The sequence below is a fragment of the Arachis ipaensis genome, chromosome B07 (genome assembly GCF_000816755.2).
Source record: "Arachis ipaensis cultivar K30076 chromosome B07, Araip1.1, whole genome shotgun sequence".
Classification (NCBI taxonomy): Eukaryota; Viridiplantae; Streptophyta; class Magnoliopsida; order Fabales; family Fabaceae; genus Arachis; species Arachis ipaensis.
The window spans coordinates 118,449,753-118,467,591 of NC_029791.2; the positions used below are offsets into that span (position 1 = coordinate 118,449,753).

General features: G+C 36.7%; 1 protein-coding gene across 2 annotated transcripts in view; it reads right to left on the reverse strand.

The window, feature by feature from the left end:
- Positions 1,589–17,839, reverse strand: part of LOC107606041 (solanesyl-diphosphate synthase 1, mitochondrial) — a 32,946-nt gene continuing 16,695 nt past the window's right edge. The window contains exons 2-12 of one of the 2 annotated variants that reach the window (XM_016308007.2): positions 16,116–16,202; positions 15,152–15,232; positions 14,954–15,025; positions 14,582–14,716; positions 9,428–9,514; positions 8,726–8,797; positions 3,768–3,853; positions 3,387–3,519; positions 3,053–3,142; positions 2,778–2,876; positions 1,591–1,971 (exon numbers count right to left, since the gene is read on the reverse strand). In XM_016308007.2, the coding sequence (XP_016163493.1) occupies positions 1,795–1,971; positions 2,778–2,876; positions 3,053–3,142; positions 3,387–3,519; positions 3,768–3,853; positions 8,726–8,797; positions 9,428–9,514; positions 14,582–14,716; positions 14,954–15,025; positions 15,152–15,232; positions 16,116–16,202 (1,119 nt within the window). In that variant the 3' untranslated portion in view covers positions 1,591–1,794. Of the gene's footprint in view, positions 1,972–2,777; positions 2,877–3,052; positions 3,143–3,386; positions 3,520–3,767; positions 3,854–8,725; positions 8,798–9,427; positions 9,515–14,581; positions 14,717–14,953; positions 15,026–15,151; positions 15,233–16,115; positions 16,203–17,839 lie in introns of both variants that reach the window. The other variant, XM_021106369.1, reaches the window with a different exon arrangement.

The window sequence follows — 17,839 nt, forward strand, 5'->3', positions numbered from 1 at the left end:
GTAAACAACTTTTTTTAATATAATTTATAAAAGATATTTGTTGGTACCAAAAGTTTAATCAATAATATTTTAATTTTAGTGTAATATACTACCATCTTGACTAATATCAAAATTGTTATTATTATTAGAGTGAATACCCCATTCGACTCTTGACAATTATCTCGAAAGGACAATGAGGTCTTCCAAAAAAAAAATATCCAATCCGCCCTGATTTTTTTTTTGGGGACTAATTAGCCCCTGTGCCAAAAAAAATAACATTGATTTTTTTTTTGGCACAGGGACCTCGTTGTTCTTTCGAGGTAATTGTTAGGAGTCGGATTGTGTTTTTTTTGTCAAGGACCTCGTTGTCTTTCGAAGTAATTGTAAGGGACTTTTTTTTTAAAAGAAAAGCTCAACACAACAAGTGGAGCACAAGACAACAACCACAAACCACTAATAGCAGAATAAACAATCTCAAGTAACAATAATAGATATCCCCTGTCATTTTCGGCAACGCCATCAGCAACAGAAGAGATCCATATCTAACCACTCCTTATAATTCATGAAAGACTGCTGGATAACCTCTTCAACCCCTTTCCTTTCGTAATTGTCAGAGCTGTTTTAGGTTTTTCTCTTATTATTATTATTATTCATAATTTTATTAAAAAATAGATTAATAAGAACATTAATACCTATTAATACCCTAGAACATTATAAAATGTTAGTTCTGTAATCATGTGAGAGATGAATAATTGAATAACTTCTTGGTAAAATATAGAGTTAAATCTCCTTGTTTTTTTTTTCCCTTTGAATCATCACACCCACTCTACAAAGTACAAACTCACTGACTAGCGTTCTTTATCTACATGCTGGCTAAAGCCTTGTGGTGCAAAGAATTAATTTTTTATTTTTATTTTTTAAGAAAGAAACCTTCATGTCTCTCACGGTTGGGCCTTATCTAGTCTAGACTTGGGTGTATCGGACCTGTGTTTGAAAAGGGGTTCTTAGGTTTCTGGGCTAGACCCGGTTTAAATATTAAAATAAACATGTTAGATCAACACAAAGTGTGGAATGTAAATAATCAACTTGAGTTGATTGAGTGGTGAGCTCATTCGCTGTTTAATTAAATCCTGCATTGTACATGCAATAACTCATTGACCAATTAAACAATAAATGCTTATATTAAAAATAAATTATTTTTTGTTTGGTTTTTTAGTTCTAAAGTGTTTATTTTAAAATAAATGTGATAAAAAAATTTTTATTATGAGAGAAGTCATTTCTTTAACTTTTCTATAAGCACTTAAATAACTTCTTAAAAAGCTATAATTTAGTTTTGAAAATTACACCAAACATTAACACTGCTACTTTTCATAAGTCAAAAACTAAAAAAAGTAACTTTTAAAACTTCCCAAACGAACCTAAGTACAACTAACTTATTATTAAGAGTATCTAGTTGTTAAGTGTAGTTATTTACAATATCAGTTCCTATATTTTAGTTATAGATTGTTATTATCTGTTATTTGTTTTTTTAGTCAATTCTTAATTTCTGACTCTTTTCTTAGCCTCTGTTCTCAGGTGTATATGATGGGGGATTCATTGGCTTTGAGAAGTCTAATGTATGTTTTCTTGTTTCTTAAGCCATCATTCATTACCTCTTTTCTTGTTCTCTGCATCACTGCTTCTTGTGAGTTATGACAGTGAATTTGTTTTTTATGTTCGTAATTAATTCAGCATCTTTGAAAAGCTTTCACTTATTACTACAACAACTAACCAACCAATTATATCAGTGACTTAAGTTACAAGTAAAGAGCTAAGCTAGTGACTAACAATGACTCTTTGAGTAAGATTTACAAGGGCTCTCCTTGATTTTTTTACTTCCTCATCATCACTGTCTGGTAAGGAATCAATTGCTGCTACTGCAAGGTTAGTATGCATTACAGCCAGGTCTTTTGTCCTTTGTATACCTCTGCTCTTTCCAAGGTACTCAAGAGCCTATATTTGCAAATATAAAAAAATAATTAAACATGTTATTGGAAAAAAAAAAGAGAAATTAAAAACACATAATTATGAACTTTCCAAGATAACCCTTATATATTTGTTGTTAAAATGACAAGCCTGCATGTCAACACCGCATGATGCAAAAACATGATATCATGATCACAGAAAGAATGAAATGAACTTCAAATCAACCACTACAAATTATACTTAATGCACAGCAGAACTTGCTACAGGTCAATACATCTGAAACTTTTTGAGGGGCCAAGAATCTTGGTATATGTCACATGCATATTTGCTCTTGGGTTGCTGCATACACAAGACAGGATTTAAATCCCTGACACTTGCTTAAGCAGACTAGTGAGCTAACCACTAGACTAACCCAACTTAGTTAATAGGAACACTTGTTCATCATAAATGATTATGGTATATCAAATATTTGATAATGGATGCATGTGTTATGTGTTAGCGTACAAGGGTCTTTGAGATTCTGACAGTCTGACACTAACACGTATCAAATAAATGTGCTTTCTAGGCAGTTGGACATATGCAATACGTTAAGCTTGGGAAGAGTTGATCCTTGACATTAAGCTATCAAAACTTTTCATCCATTTCCTTCCCAATTCTTAATTAACCATAAGATAAAATTGGCGCAAGTATTTTTCATGCTTCTAATCCCAGAGAATTTTTCACACGTTATTTCAATGGAGATACTATCATAATTGAGCTTTGTCTTGGCACAGGGTAACTATTACTTTCCAAAGGGAGAAAATATTGATGAAATCAGTCACATATTAACTTACAATATCAACATTGTCAGGGTTGTCAAAGCCCTTATCAACAACTGCACGCAGCTGAGGGAACTCCTCCATTGCAAACAATATTGGAGCAGTTACAATTCCCTACCAAATTGGATCAATAGCGGGTCATAAGAACTCAGTATTGAAGAAAGGCAGAAACTGAGATCAACTATTAAAATTATTGAATCATTGGTGTACCTAGTACACTTGAAATTCTTCCTAAACTATATTAGATAAAAACTCAGGACTAATGAAGAATCAGAAGTATTTGAAAGTACATGGCGAATGTCTGACAAAAAACCCTTTCCAAGGGAAGCCGATGTGCCTGTGAAATCAAGCACATCATCTATCAACTGAAATGCCAACCCCTACAAAAGAGGAAGAAGGGGGGGGGGTGTTCAGATTATGTTGTCTAGAAAAAATAAATTCACCAACATTCACATATGAAACAAGCACTGGTATATGAAAAGATATCAGCTGAAATGTTGCTCCGATGCCAGATAAATTGAAGGGCACATCTTAAAGGCTCAGTGCAATATCTTTCTTTCTATAAAGACTGGTTATTTAAAAGTGTAACATGATACTTAAAAATGAAAACCCAGGTATACAAACCAGATTTTTTCCATAGTCAAAAGCAAGCATTGCAATTTCTGCTGTTTGGCCAGCTAGGACGGCTACTGCCTTGCAACTATTTGAAATCAATGATGCAGTCTTGTAATATGTCTTCTGCATATAATATTCCATACTGAAAATATAAACAATTCTTAAAAATCCAACAAACGCTTCCAAGACTTGCCCCTAATTGTGTAGTGCAAGAGAAAATCAAATAAACTTACTATCTATCTAACTAACTAATAATTACATTGGGAAGTTTTTACACAAACAATAAGTAACTCAGATATAGTGGTACAAATTATGTAGAATGAATATAAACTTCCCATGTACAGAGACCACAGAAGCATAGTCGGCAGTCGTCACAAATACAATGCATACCTATACCGCTGATCTGCTGTCGTACTCATTTGCATGATCTCTCCTGTTACAAGATCATCTATAGCTCTTGCCACCAAAGATACAACCTGCAGAAGTACAGTCCTTAGGTAAATATATGGTGTATTTTCCTCATCTTTATACTTTTTTTTGGGTACAAAGGAGGCCCTAAGGCCGAAAAAAAAAAAAAACTAGCAAGCTCTAGGAAAATAGGTTCCACCACAATCAGCTAAAACCAGCAAGAAAATTTGGCTGGGGGGTTGTTCATAATAGGCTTCATGTTGACTGAAGTTCAGAATGAGGTTGGCTAGCCCATCAGCTACTTGATTGGCTTCCGGTAAGACTGAAAGTGAGTCAAGTTAGCTCATGATCCAGCTCGAACTTGACTCGTTAATAGCTCGATAAGCTAAACTCGTGAGCTAGTGAGCCAAATTTGAGCCTGATATTGAGTTCATAAATTAAATGAGTCGAGTTTGAGTTTGGATAAGCTCAGCTCATTAGCTCGTGAGCTGACTCGATTAAAATATATAAGTTGTAATTTATTGATATAGAATTATAGATTATGTTCCTATTATTTGAACCAGCTCGTGAGCTTTCGGTGAGCCGAGCTTGAGCTTAAGAAAGAAGCTCGATTGTTAATGAGTCAAGTCGTGAACCAAGCTCAAATTTTGTGAGTCGAGATTGAGTTTGGTCTAGTTCGACTCACTTCCAGCCCTACTTCCCGGTAGACATGTCTCAGCTCCACGCTCCAGTTACTACTAAGGAGATTAAATATCCATCTAATAATACGCGTTAGAGCAAGATGCTTATAGGGGGATTTCTAATAATCTCAATACTCAATAGCACCTTTGGAATCAGAGTCAACAATAAACTTCTTGATCCCCAGCTTTCAAGCTATTTCCAGGCCTCGAAAAATGGCATTAATCTCGGATTCAATAAACGTAACCTTATCCATTTTCACAGCAAATCCATAGTTCCATCCTCCAACCTCGTTCCTTATTACACCAGCACAACTGGACCAGGATTACCTTTAGATGCCTCATCAGTATTCAATTTGTACCAATTTTCTGGCGGAGGTGTCCAAACTATATTGATAGTACGGTAAAACCGGTCCTCCTTTGAATCACTCAGACAACAACCATATTAAGCAAAAACTTATTAATATACTTTACTTTAATCCACACTGGGGGGTTGGCATTATTATGCCAAAATTCATTTCTATACTTCCAAATCATCTAAGCTGTGATCATGAAAACATCTTTCCATCTCATATCACTGTTCTTCCCAAGATCCTTCTCAAAATTGATACTTATCCAGTCCTTTAAGTTTAGAGTAAAGAACAGGTTTGTGGCCTAGAGATCTAGAAATTGCATCCAAAGACTAGATGCTCTGGGCAATCCCTGATAGCATGGAGGGGTGTTTCGGCTTCATTGTTGCAGCAAAAGCAGGTCGGGTCACTACCATTGTTCCACCTGGCAACTCTGGACATGGTTAAGAGAATGGCACAGCTGCAACATAAAAAATTTAGCCCTTTGAATTCCTTTCCAATGCCAGATCCTTTTCCAAACAGGGTCATTTTGGAATTGATTCACAAACAAATGGTTATAGGTGTGTTTGATGGTGAACTCACCTTTAGGGTTGGGTCTCCAAAAAGATCATCAACACCATCAGTAGACTTCGGCGGGAGAAAGTTAGAAAGCTTGGCTATCATGTTGTCGGGAAGCACATGATTCAGCTCGCGAATGTTCCACTTTCCATCATCTTTAACATACCAGTTCAGGTTTCTTTCCAAGTCTTCATTAGTAACTAAAGGGGAAGCAAAAGTCTCAAGCTTGACTCCTTGTTCCATCCACTCATCTTTCCAAAAGTGAATTTTAGTTTCATCTCCAACAATGAAACCTGTGTTGCAAAGGATCTTAGGCCACCATTTAACAATATCCTTCCAAAGTGTCGAGTCCCCATTTTTGCACACGATTCCCTGAAGAGGATTGCACTCCATTCCATATGTTAGAGAATCAATTAGAATCATTAGAATTAATTTAGATCAATTAGCATCGTCTATATTTATATAGCATATCTGTACATTAATTGTAGGATTCTATGTCTTTATTACTTTGATTTATTTAGCACCTATAAATACCCCTTGTATATTGTACCTGAGATACAACTCAATAATACACTTTTCACATCATTCTCTCAGTCTCTTGTTTCTAACATGGTATCAAGAGCTTAGGTTTTTCCCATGAAAATTAGTTCATAGTCCTTTTTTTTTCCTCTTCCGGCAGTGTTCTTTGGTCTCTCTTTTGCTCCCTTTTCAGACGCTTTGGTTCGTCACCGCCCTTACCACCGCCTTTGTCTCGTCGTTGCGAGTTCAACGAGTTCAGCCTCGTCACCGGAAACCACCGCACGCGCCGCCACCCTCCGTCTGAAGTTCGCCGTTCGTCTGTCTCCGGGCAGTACTTTGTGCTCCGTTTTCAACCCTTTCCTGACGTTTAGGTTCCTCACCGCCGCCACCGTCGCCTTCAACTCGTTGCAACGTTTTCAACGCCACCGGAATCATCGCCAGACTCGGCCGGACGCGCCGCCACGCGCCACTTGAAGTAGGCTGTCCGGTTGCAGGTGTTCTTCTTCCAGAAGCATTCGTCGCCGTTGGATCAGCGCTCCAGATCAACGGCTCAGCAACGCCCACGTGTCAGCCAGACGAGAGACGGACCGCATCCGATCCACGCGCCCGATCCGACCCGATTCTCTGACCCGCGCGCCACCACGCGCCCAATAAGCCGCTGACGTGTCTTGCCTCTCCAATCACCCCGTGCCACGTGTCATTACTTGTTGACGTGGCTGCTGACGTGGAATCTGACGTGACTGCTGACGTGGCAGACAGTGGGACCCTTCCTAAGGTTTTTTGGTGAGCTCTTTCCGATTCCGCGCTCTGTTTTCTCGTTTCCTCTTCCACATCTCTCAACCCACCTTCTGTCTCTCCATCAGATATTGAAACCCTTCTTCGACAACTTCTCTCTTTCTCTGGTAATACCCCCGCTACTCTTTCCACCCCTCCAGGTAATTCTAAATGGTATTTTGATTCTGGTTGTTTCAATCATATGTCTCCTTTGCGTCATCTTTTTTCGTCGTTGTCTCCCACTACAAATGCACCTTCTGTTAACACTGCTAATGGTTCCCTCTTGCATGCTACACATCACGGGGTTATTTCACAGTCCAATATTCATCTTTCTGATGCTTATTTTATTCCAAAATTGAATTTTAATCTTATCTCTGTCGGTCAGCTTGTTGAACTTGGTTTTGATGTCATTTTTTCAAATTCTGGATGTCGTGTGCAGGATCGTCGGACGGGAAAGATCATCGGGACTGGATGTAAGGTTGGACGTTTATTTGAGCTCGAGAACCTTCATGTTCCCTCTACCCATATCTGTGCTGCTTCCTCTCCATCTACTCTTCACTTGTGGCACCGTCGTCCATTTTCTCGCTGAACAGGGTACTTTGTCCGAGTTTTCTTGTCCTGGTACCTCTCAACAAAATGGCAGAGCTGAGCGTAAACACCGTCATATTCTTGACTCTGTCCGTGCAATGCTTATTTCCTCTTCCTGTCCTGAGCGTGCTTGGGGTGAAGCTGTCCTCACTGCTGTTCATGCTATCAATAGACTCCCTTCTTCTGTTCTTGGTAACACTACTTCCTTTGAGCGTCTTTATCGTACTTCTCCCGATTACAGTTCTCTCCGTGTTTTTGGTTGTGTCTGTTTTCTCCTTCTTCAGCCTCATGAACATAATAAGCTTGAACCTCGGGCTCGCATGTGTTGTTTTCTTGGGTATGCTTCTGAACATAAGGGTTATCGTTGTTGGGATCCTATCTCTCGCCGTATTCGTATATCTCGTCATGTTGTCTTCTGGGATTGTTCGTCTCATTGCTGTTGGGACACTGGATCAGACTGCTGATATCTTCACGAAAGCTCATCACTCGACTCGCTTCCGGATTTTGTTATCCAAACTCAAGTTGGTATCCTTAGCTCCCACTTGAGTTTGAGGGGGGATGTTAGAGAATCAATTAGAATCATTAGAATTAATTTAGATCAATTAGCATCGTCTATATTTATATAGCATATCTGTACATTAATTGTAGGATTCTATGTCTTTATTACTTTGATTTATTTAGCACCTATAAATACCCCTTGTATATTGTACCTGAGATACAACTCAATAATACACTTTTCACATCATTCTCTCAGTCTCTTGTTTCTAACACCATATTTTCCCCAAAGCACTCTGGCCCAAAGCAAATCACGATCCACCAACAGATTCCAACCTCTTTTCACTATGAAAGCATCATTAACCAGCTTAAGATCTCGAAATCCCAGCCCGCACACTCTTTAGGGGCAAGGATCTTGTTCCACCCTATGAGATGAGCTTTCTTAGTCTCCGGATTGTGCCCCCAGATGAAAGCTCTTTGCACACATTCCAAATTACTACAAATGCTCTTTGGCAATTGCAGATGCTGCATAGGATACAATGCCATGGAGCCAATGACCGATTGGGCAAGCGTGATTCTACCAGTCATAGAGGGTCATTACTTTCCACCCTTGAAGCTTTGACTGAACTTTATCAGTAATATTGGCAAAATGGTTCTTATTGATTCTCGCTCCTTGAATATTAGCCATCAATATCTACTAATGTCTCTCGTTTCACAAAAACCACTTCTAGACGAAATATTCTGTCTGGTCTGAACAAAAACATTTTTAGAGAAATAGATGTTGCTCTTGTTCTGATTAATTCTATGGCCAGAAGCATCACAGAATGATCCCACAAGCTCCATAACCGTTTCCAGTTGATTGACGGAAGCCTCAGCAAAAAGAATAAGATCGTCCGCAAACATAAGATGGGAAATGGACGGACACTCATCTTTATACTTTTACTATACAAAATGTCAGCCACATGCCTTTGGGCCTTACCTCTGTGTTCTGCAAAGAAGCCAAAGCAACAACAGCCCTAGAGAGCAAAAAATCCCCCGCCAACACTGCCAACTACATCAAAAGTTATAAAAAGGAAGGATAAAGATAAACTACCAAAATTGCTCTTGAATTTTAAAAAAAAGAAACTTCTATTTTTGTTTACTTTAAAAATGTCCTCGAAAATATTTTAAACACAACAAAAATACCAACGGGTAAATATATATTTTTAAAAAATATTTTAGAGATGGAATTTTGCTACAATTTTTTGTAAGTATGATTAGAAAAACCAAACATTTTTATCCTTAAAATTTTGAGATTTTATGCTAAGTAGATTTTTTTTTTTGGTTAACAGCCAAGAATACTTTTAAAAATAAAAAAAGTATAGAGATTGAATACTTTTTTGTATGTATTTTATAAATAATTTATCCAAAACTTCCTACAAATTTTAGATTAAATACATAAGCGGTTTGTCAAATATAAAAAATGTTTGCCATTTATAAAAAATACTTTTATTTATTGTTATCACATTTTATATTTTAAGAATATTTTTGTTATTATAAAAAATGGATGGTATTTTTGTTAGTGTTATAAAAAATAGAGAACAATTTTAGTTGTATCAACTGTGAACTGTGGAAATATCATTAAACATTTGAGAATAAATCGAAAATACTAAGCAGCTAATATGATCGAAACTCAATATACCTTATTGCCCATTACAATATTTAATGAACCAATACCACGTCTCGTGTCTGCATCATCCAGAATATCATCATGAAGAAGACTAGCCACCTGTGGCAAATTATAACACCATTAGTTTGGCATAAATCCAAAACCCCCTCCCCTCAAAAAAAACCTCCCAAAACAAATAAATAAACTTAATATCATAGCCACGTTTTTTTGTTTGGGGGAAGGAGGGGAAGGGGGTTGTTTTGGTTCAGCATGAAAACAAGCAAAACACCGAGTCAAACTGCAACAAAACAACTAATTTAATATCACTGGGTGCTTTCCCCAAAAACTTAAGTGACAGTAACTCATTCATAATAGAGGGAGCACGAGGCAGCTATTTTTGAAGACAGAAGTGCACAAAAGGTAATTTTATTGTCTTATTAGGGGAAAATAGAAAGACCACGAGAAATGATCATGTATGGCTTGAATGAAAAGTTTTTGATAGACATAAAAAAAACAGCAATTAACGCATAAAGTGATTAAACTAAAATGGATGAAGATGTAAATAAAAAAAAAAAAAAATTCATGCCGGATAGACAAATTGGAGGCGTGCTATCTTTTGAGATTATTTGATAACAAAAATTCCCACTAAAGCTTAAGGATAGATTTCACTCCACAAGTAGGAATGACAATACCCTCCGAATCCGCGGGTACCATCTTGTCCTTACTCGTTCGGAGCGGGTAATTCCCGCCCCGCACCGGGGTGAATTTTTAGCAGAGTGAGTTCTTGTTCCGGGCGGGGTGAGGCCGGGTTTAGGTAATACCCGCCCTTACCCGNNNNCCGCCCCTATCCGCCCCGTTGCCGCCCCTATCCACAACTGTCTAATTATTGCAATATGGGAGTGAAGATTGTTCGGTAAAAACTGAACAAGAATATAAACTACACAGTAGCTATGAAAAAAGTGGTGGTGTTTTTGTTGAATATTATTATTTGAGGTATTTTGTAGCATTGTGGATGTTCAGAGTTGCCCTGACACAACAACACGTAAGGGGCGTGTTGATAGAGATTCCTTGTTACTTTTTAGAGATTTACTTTTGAAAATGAGGCGCACACGGAGCAACACGCAGTGGGCATGTTGACAGAAATTCTTCTTCGCTTTTTAGAGATTCGTCGCTGCTTTTGGACATGTGCTCCATCGGGAGCATGTTGACTACTCTGTGTCATAGATTCCTGATAGCTTTTTAGAGATTTTTCATTGCTTCTCGCCACGTGGCGTGCCACGAGCAACATGCAGGAAACGTGTTGACTGTATTTCCTACATGTAGGAGACAAATATGCTCTGGAGACAACAGCGCAATAAAGACTTTGCCCTTTAAATTTACTCAAGAAGCTCCTTTGGTTTATCTGCAATACATTCACCTTTTTACCAAACTACTGTCTCCGAAGAGAAGAAACAACGAATAGGGAGAGAACGTAAGAAAGAAAGCTTAGAGAGTGAGGCAAAAACAGAGTGTTGAGTTTAGGGAGTTTAGTGCATTTAGAGTAAGATTTATACATAAAAAAAAAATGATAAACGTGTGTTTAACAAAAATTGTACGTGATTATATGACACTGGAAGAACATATTATCAATTGAGGAACTCTTGGAAACCAGCAATTTTTAGTAGTTTTGGCCAGCATAAACATTAAACTGTCTTTAACAAATAAATTTTACTAATTTATATGTACAAACTCAGAAAAATATGAGTGCAAACTGTATTGATTAATGTATATAAAATTAAATTCTTGTAAATATAGATGTAAATTATATGCTTCTTGTGTGCAAAACTTCTGGAAATATGGATGCAAATTATTGCTAGCTAAAAATGATAATATTTGCTATCCATATAGCATTGCTCTTATCAATTATTTAGACCATCTTAATTATGTATGTTTGATATTTTTGCTTAGTTACTATTTATTTGGTGGTTTAATTACTCTGTCGGTCCCTATACTTTTTTTCTTATCAATTAGGTCCCTATATCATATCAGATTTTGTAACTAAGTTCCTACCGTAACAAAAACATTGAAATTAACAGAATATTCTATTAAATTATATAGAACATTCAGTCAGTTGTTAAGCATATTCGTTTTGCTTAACGGAATATTCCGTTAATTCCAGCGTTTTTATCACGGTAAGGACTTAATTACAAAATTTGATATGATATAGAGACTCAATCGAAAAGAAAAAAAGTACAGAAACCAAATTGAAAATTCAGTAAAACTATAGGGACTAACAGAGTAATATAAAGTTGATATTATTTTAGTTTCTATATTATTAATTCTAATATTTGTGTAATTAATAAATATATTTTGGTTGTACCAGGCTAACAAGAACCTTCTGTCTTGTAAACTTAATCCACTGGAAATGTGGCATCCAGCGGCTGATAACGCCTTACAAACAACAGGGTTCTACCAGGTCTCGAGAATTGGAAAGATAAAAGGACATGCTGTGTTGTTAACTGCTCTTGTCAAAAAGTGGAGGCTTGAAATTCACACATTTGTATTGCCGGTGAGTGAGGTTACGGTGACAGTCGAAGACGTGGCACATTAATATAACCTACAGATTGATGAAGAGGTTGTGACCGAATAGACACATAGTAGACATGATTTCTTAGTCAACCAAAGCATAGCGATTTTTTGCAGCGAACCCACTGTCAGTAGTTCCTCCAAATGTTACGTAAAGTTGTCATAGGTTCGCTATATGAAGGTCGTCTCTCTTAACACTTCTTCGTAAATTACTACGGAAAGAATACCAGGAATCAGCGGTCTCGTCCTCCTCGATGAAAAAAAAATCAACACAATGCTTTAGTTTCCATCTTGTGTAACTGTAACCAAAATAGCACCTTTATATTTTTTGTAAAGGTATGTGCCATCAACCTGAACTAGAGGCTTACAATGCCGGAACGCTTTAGTTCATGGACTGAAATTTCAAAATATCTGGTGAATTATCTTAACATCGTCCACCTCTACACTCCTGTTATACAAGGATTGTGTTTCTTTTTGGACAAGTGAACCAGACATCTTCTAAATCATTACCATGCACCAAAATGACAAAACTTGGTAAGATTTTTCTCAGCCACCAAAAACTTTTTTGATTGACTTCTGCTTTACAAACCAAATCTTTTGATAACTGATGGTATAGTTGAACTTGGATTAGACTTTCACAATTATAGATTTCACCTTCAGGGATGGGTCGATTTCAACCAAGGGCCTTATAGCCTTAGCAATCGTGTCTGACTCAAACTTGGAATGATCATGTGAAATCGTTCCCATGGTGCACGTGTGCCTCCCATTGTATCTTCATATCTTCCAACAATCTTTCTTTCGTACTAAGCTGGCTCGGATAAGCCAATCGCACCAACGGTATCTTGCATTTTGCATAGAACGTCCATGACTCAGACTCATAAATAGTTTAATCGACTCCTCTAAAGATAGTGTAACTCCCAATTGCCGCGACGATTGACTTTCTAAAATTGTATTTCATTCTGACCTTGAACTCCTCATCCTCAGAATCAGCAATACCTACAAAAAAAAAAACAAAACAAATTGTCACTTACCGATCCATCCAAAATATAAATTAAGAAAAACGTATTGTCCACTCCTTACGTACCTATATTCACATATTCGGGGAATTCTGACGCATGCATGACGTCAAGATTCAAACTACGCATAAAAAGTGGAACATCCATGGGTTGACTGATTGCGGGTGGAACTACCACATTTTCCATCATTGCCTCCCCCATCACCATCCTCTTCCTCGTCATCGGCTACGTAAGTAGTTTCGAAATCCTTTTTGCTGTCACTGTTCATTTCTTCATACACTTCAACTCTGTCATCTTCTATGTCCGAGTCCTGTTGAATCCTATTCGCAACTATATGTTCAAACTCAACATACAACTCAATCTTTGGCTGTTGCACCCGAGTTTGCTGGCAAATATGAAACATACACTGAATACTTGTTTCATCAATGATCAGTATAATATCAAATTATATTAAGCCGTCAAATATGATAACGAAACTCCTGTACAGAATATTGCTTATTTTCTTTAAAATATCACTCTTTATGCTTTGACAGAAATCGTACTGTAGCTCCGCAAACGTCATAGTACATGGAACCACAAAAAAAAAAAAAAACGGATTCTTACACACAAAGCTCACCCCTCATGTGTATTTCGTTAATCTCACCATTGTGATACACCATTATATTTGCAGTATCCTCCATCACACCAATAACACACTAAAACAACTCTCTCGCAATGAAGTAAAATGGTACCAAGTTTCGCTTTTATAGGCACAGCACCCGACACGCAGGTCGCGTGTTGAAATCGGATCAAATCAACACTTGACACGTGTGCAACACGCTCCCTACGTATTGCCTGGATGTTCTACTCGCCACGTGTGCAACATGCGCCTATTCATTGGCCTCAAGCTCGCCATGTGTCCAATACTCGTCCTACGTGCTAACTCAGCACACCCCTGCATGTTGGGCCTGCTCCCCTTGCAATGTCTACCCACTTGCAATTACACTAAAAATGCCCATTCCAGCTAAAACACCACAAATTTTTTCATATAGAAAAAAATGAGCCTTATAAATGGTGTAAATTGCTATATGGTTCACAACAAAACACTATGGTATTATCTAATCCATGTAGCCAATTCCACCTTGTGAAAAAAAAAGACTTAGTTGCTTTTGTTGTTGTTTATGCATTCCCTAATTAAAAAAATTTAAATGGTTTAAAGATCCAAGTTAAAGGTAAAAAAAATATAGACTTAATTATAAATTTGAAAAAACTATACCACCAACAGAATAATTAAACCTAAAATTATCTATCTCTCAGCCTAAAAAATATGCATTTTCCCTAAAAACAACTGTAACCTACAGGCAGAGATCATAAATACAATTCCATGCTTTGTTCAAACTTAAGTACAAGACATTTCTTCTTCCAATTCTGACTACAAATTAATGAACTTAATCAGTTCAGATTTATCTGTTTTATATTTCATAGGAATTCCATCATACAATCATAAGCCAAAGAAAAAATATAGATCAATAACCAACTACCATGTAAGTTCTATTTATTCTTAAGAGAATCAACATTGTCAAAAAAATATACTTATTTAATATAGCACATTTTTTAAAGGACTCACATGGATCATCTCAGTTATTTGAGCGATGCATTGCTGTCTTGTGCGTAGATCTGACGCAACACTGCCTCCTTGGTCAAAATGATGAGGTGGTTTGGGTGTTGATAGTTTTAATGCTGTTGACATTAACAATAAAACCTGTAGAGATATCCATACATCAACCATAAGCATCAAGGACAACAGAAAATATGTTGCTGCCATTCACTTTCCACATAAAATTGGAGCTTTAGTTTGAAAAGCCCTAGTCCATCCAACAGTCTAAACATTTAGGTTTCCCAAATATTTCCAAATTCCAATATTATAAAACACAGAAGAAAACAATTTTTGGATAAGAGATTAAAAATTAGATCAGATTACAACTAAAATTATTCTTACAGTTGGACGAAATCTTTTTCCTTCAACCCCCACTCTGAAGAAGTATTCAGCACTTAAGGAAAGATTAGGAACCTGTCATGATATTCAATTTCACCATGAGCTACACTTGACTTTAAACAGAAATAAGTTTTGAAATTTTTTGTTACTTCCAAGCATATGCATTAAAAGTAAAGAACAAACTTACAAACAACTTAATACCTCAGCAACTACCATTGCTCGCAAGTTGTTAGCAACAAGTGATAGTTCATCAGCAACCATGGAAAATGGATCAAATTTATCCTGAGAAGTAACATCAGTGCATATGTCTCAATAGAAGAGTGTGAAAATCATTGCGAAATGCAAGATTGAAGAGACATTCCCAACTAAATTCTTAAAGGGTATGATGAATTAGTTAACCTGTACTAGTCGAACCAGTTTAAGCTTCTCTGAATAACATTTAAAGTTATGGATATCCTAATAGTGAAATTTATAAATAATGTAGCAACTCAAACAGATTTTTCGAATTTTGTTCTACAATGTAAAAACTTTTATGTAAAGAAAGTGAAATGATATAGCTTTAAGCCTAGAGTAAATTTCTATAATGGTCTTTGAAATTTACGGTAGTATCCAATTTGGTCCTCAAGGTTTCAATTTCACTATAGTGGTCTTTCACATTGAACTCCGGTACTATAATGATCTTTGGGCATCTTTCATGATGACTTAGTTGTTTCAGTGCTTACGTGACTATCATGTGCCACATTAGAATGTGCAACGACTTGTTTAACTGGCGAAATTATAATTTGGATCCAATTTAATCTCCCCTCTCTATTTAACGTTCATAAGATTTAGGAAGAATCAAAGAATATTAGGACTAAATAGAGAGGGAGGGATCAAATTGGATCCAAATTGTAATCTGGCCAGCTAAGCTAGCCCTTTGTACACTCTAACATGGCACACGATAACTACAACACTAAAATAGCTGAGTCATTATCGGAAAAATATGCCCAAAAACCACTATGGTACACGGAGTTCAAATCCGGGAGACCACTGTAATAAAATTGAAGCATCAAAGACCAAATTGGATAATCTCATAAATCTCAGAGACCAACGTAAAAATTTACCCTTTAAACCTATAAGCAATGGGATTCAAAACAGTGTTAGAAGTATGCATAAATGAACTAACCTCAGAAATGAAGTGACTTTTTTGATGGATTTGATATCTACTACAATGCAATGCTGGCAAACCCTTTGTAAAAACAAAACTTCTGACCTACATCTCACAATTGAAGCATTAGTAAAGTAAATTTCTCCAATTACTCTAATCAACCAAATTTCAATAGCATCAATCTTCCGCAGTCATAATATTTTAAAAATAACACAAACCGTAAAACCAATGAAAATAAATCTCCATAATTGGCAATTCATAATTCACTGGTCTAACCCTCCACGTACCCCTGACCCCTGTAGCAAGAACCATTATTCATGATTCGCTTCATATCAATTTCAAATTAATGAAGAAATAAGAACCGACAAAAATCATCTAGTGATGATGTAGCTAGCAGTCAGCATCAATTTACCTAGGCGAAGCTACGCTTTTTTGAACATGGTAAGGTCGGACAGACCCGACTCGAAAGATCCATTATCCCATTCTGTGAATTGCGAAGTATCTGCTGTCATATGATGAGTCACTTCTGAGTCCGGGTACCAATTTGGATAAAAAATAGTGGATGATAAAGCTTGTGTGTCCGTGGTGGTGAGATTGGCTTGTACTTTAAACTGTCCACTAGAAATTTCTTTATTCATCCTCTGCCAGCAATCTATGGCTGAATGACCATATTTCTGGCATAGTTGGCATGTAGGCCTCTCCTGAAAGAATCTGTAAAACCCAGAACTTTTGAAAAGGTTTATTATAAACTAATGAGTGAATACCCCATCCGACCCCTGACAATTATCTCGAAAGGACAACGAGACCCCCAAGAAAAAAAAACACCAATCCGGCCCCTGATAATTTTTTTTGGGACTGATTAGCCCCTGTACCAAAAAAAATAACATTGATTTTTTTTGGCACAGGGGCCTCGTTGTCCTTTCGAAGTAATTGTCAGGGGCCGAATTGGGTTTATTTTTTTTGTCAGGGACCGAATTGGGGTTTTTTTTTTGTCAGGGGCCTCGTTGTCTTTCGAGGTAATTGTCAGGGGCTGATTTGGATTTTTCTCAAAAAAGAACAAAAACTGTTCCCCCTCTCCCCACTCCCTCCCTAAACGAAACTCTGGTTCTACAACAACACCGTCACTGAACTCACTAAGACGACTAGCTACGTTGATTAATTTTACTTGTAAAGTTTTTTTTCACAGTATCATGTAACTTGGCATGCCGAGGACTAATCTGCTGTGATACTGAGCTCGATTTGTCGCTGGCCAATAAATTGCTATAAATTGCTGACCAATAAACTAGAGAATTAACCACAACCCCAACCCAACTTGATTAATTTTACTTGTAAATGTTTTTTCGAAACAATGCCCCCAAAAATAAAACCATGGCGTACCATGGGCCAACCAAACACCGAAGCCCATGACATGATGTAACTCTAACCCATAGAAAATTAAAAATATAAAATCCCATCCACAAAAAAAATTAAAAAAAGCTAGTATACTTATAAAAATCGAACCGGATCGAACAGTTTAACAAAAAAAAATCAGTGAATTAGACTTCTATCTAATTTGGTTTGATATTTCGACCGTTTAAAATAAAAAAAAAATAATCAAATTCATTTGAACCGAACAAAATATGTGTGAATCACTGTTTTCTATTCATCAAATTCATTTGAGCCTTATTAAAATGTCTCTTTACTCAATTATCTTTTTACTACATTATGTGTTTATAATATTATATATTAAAAACTAGTACAAC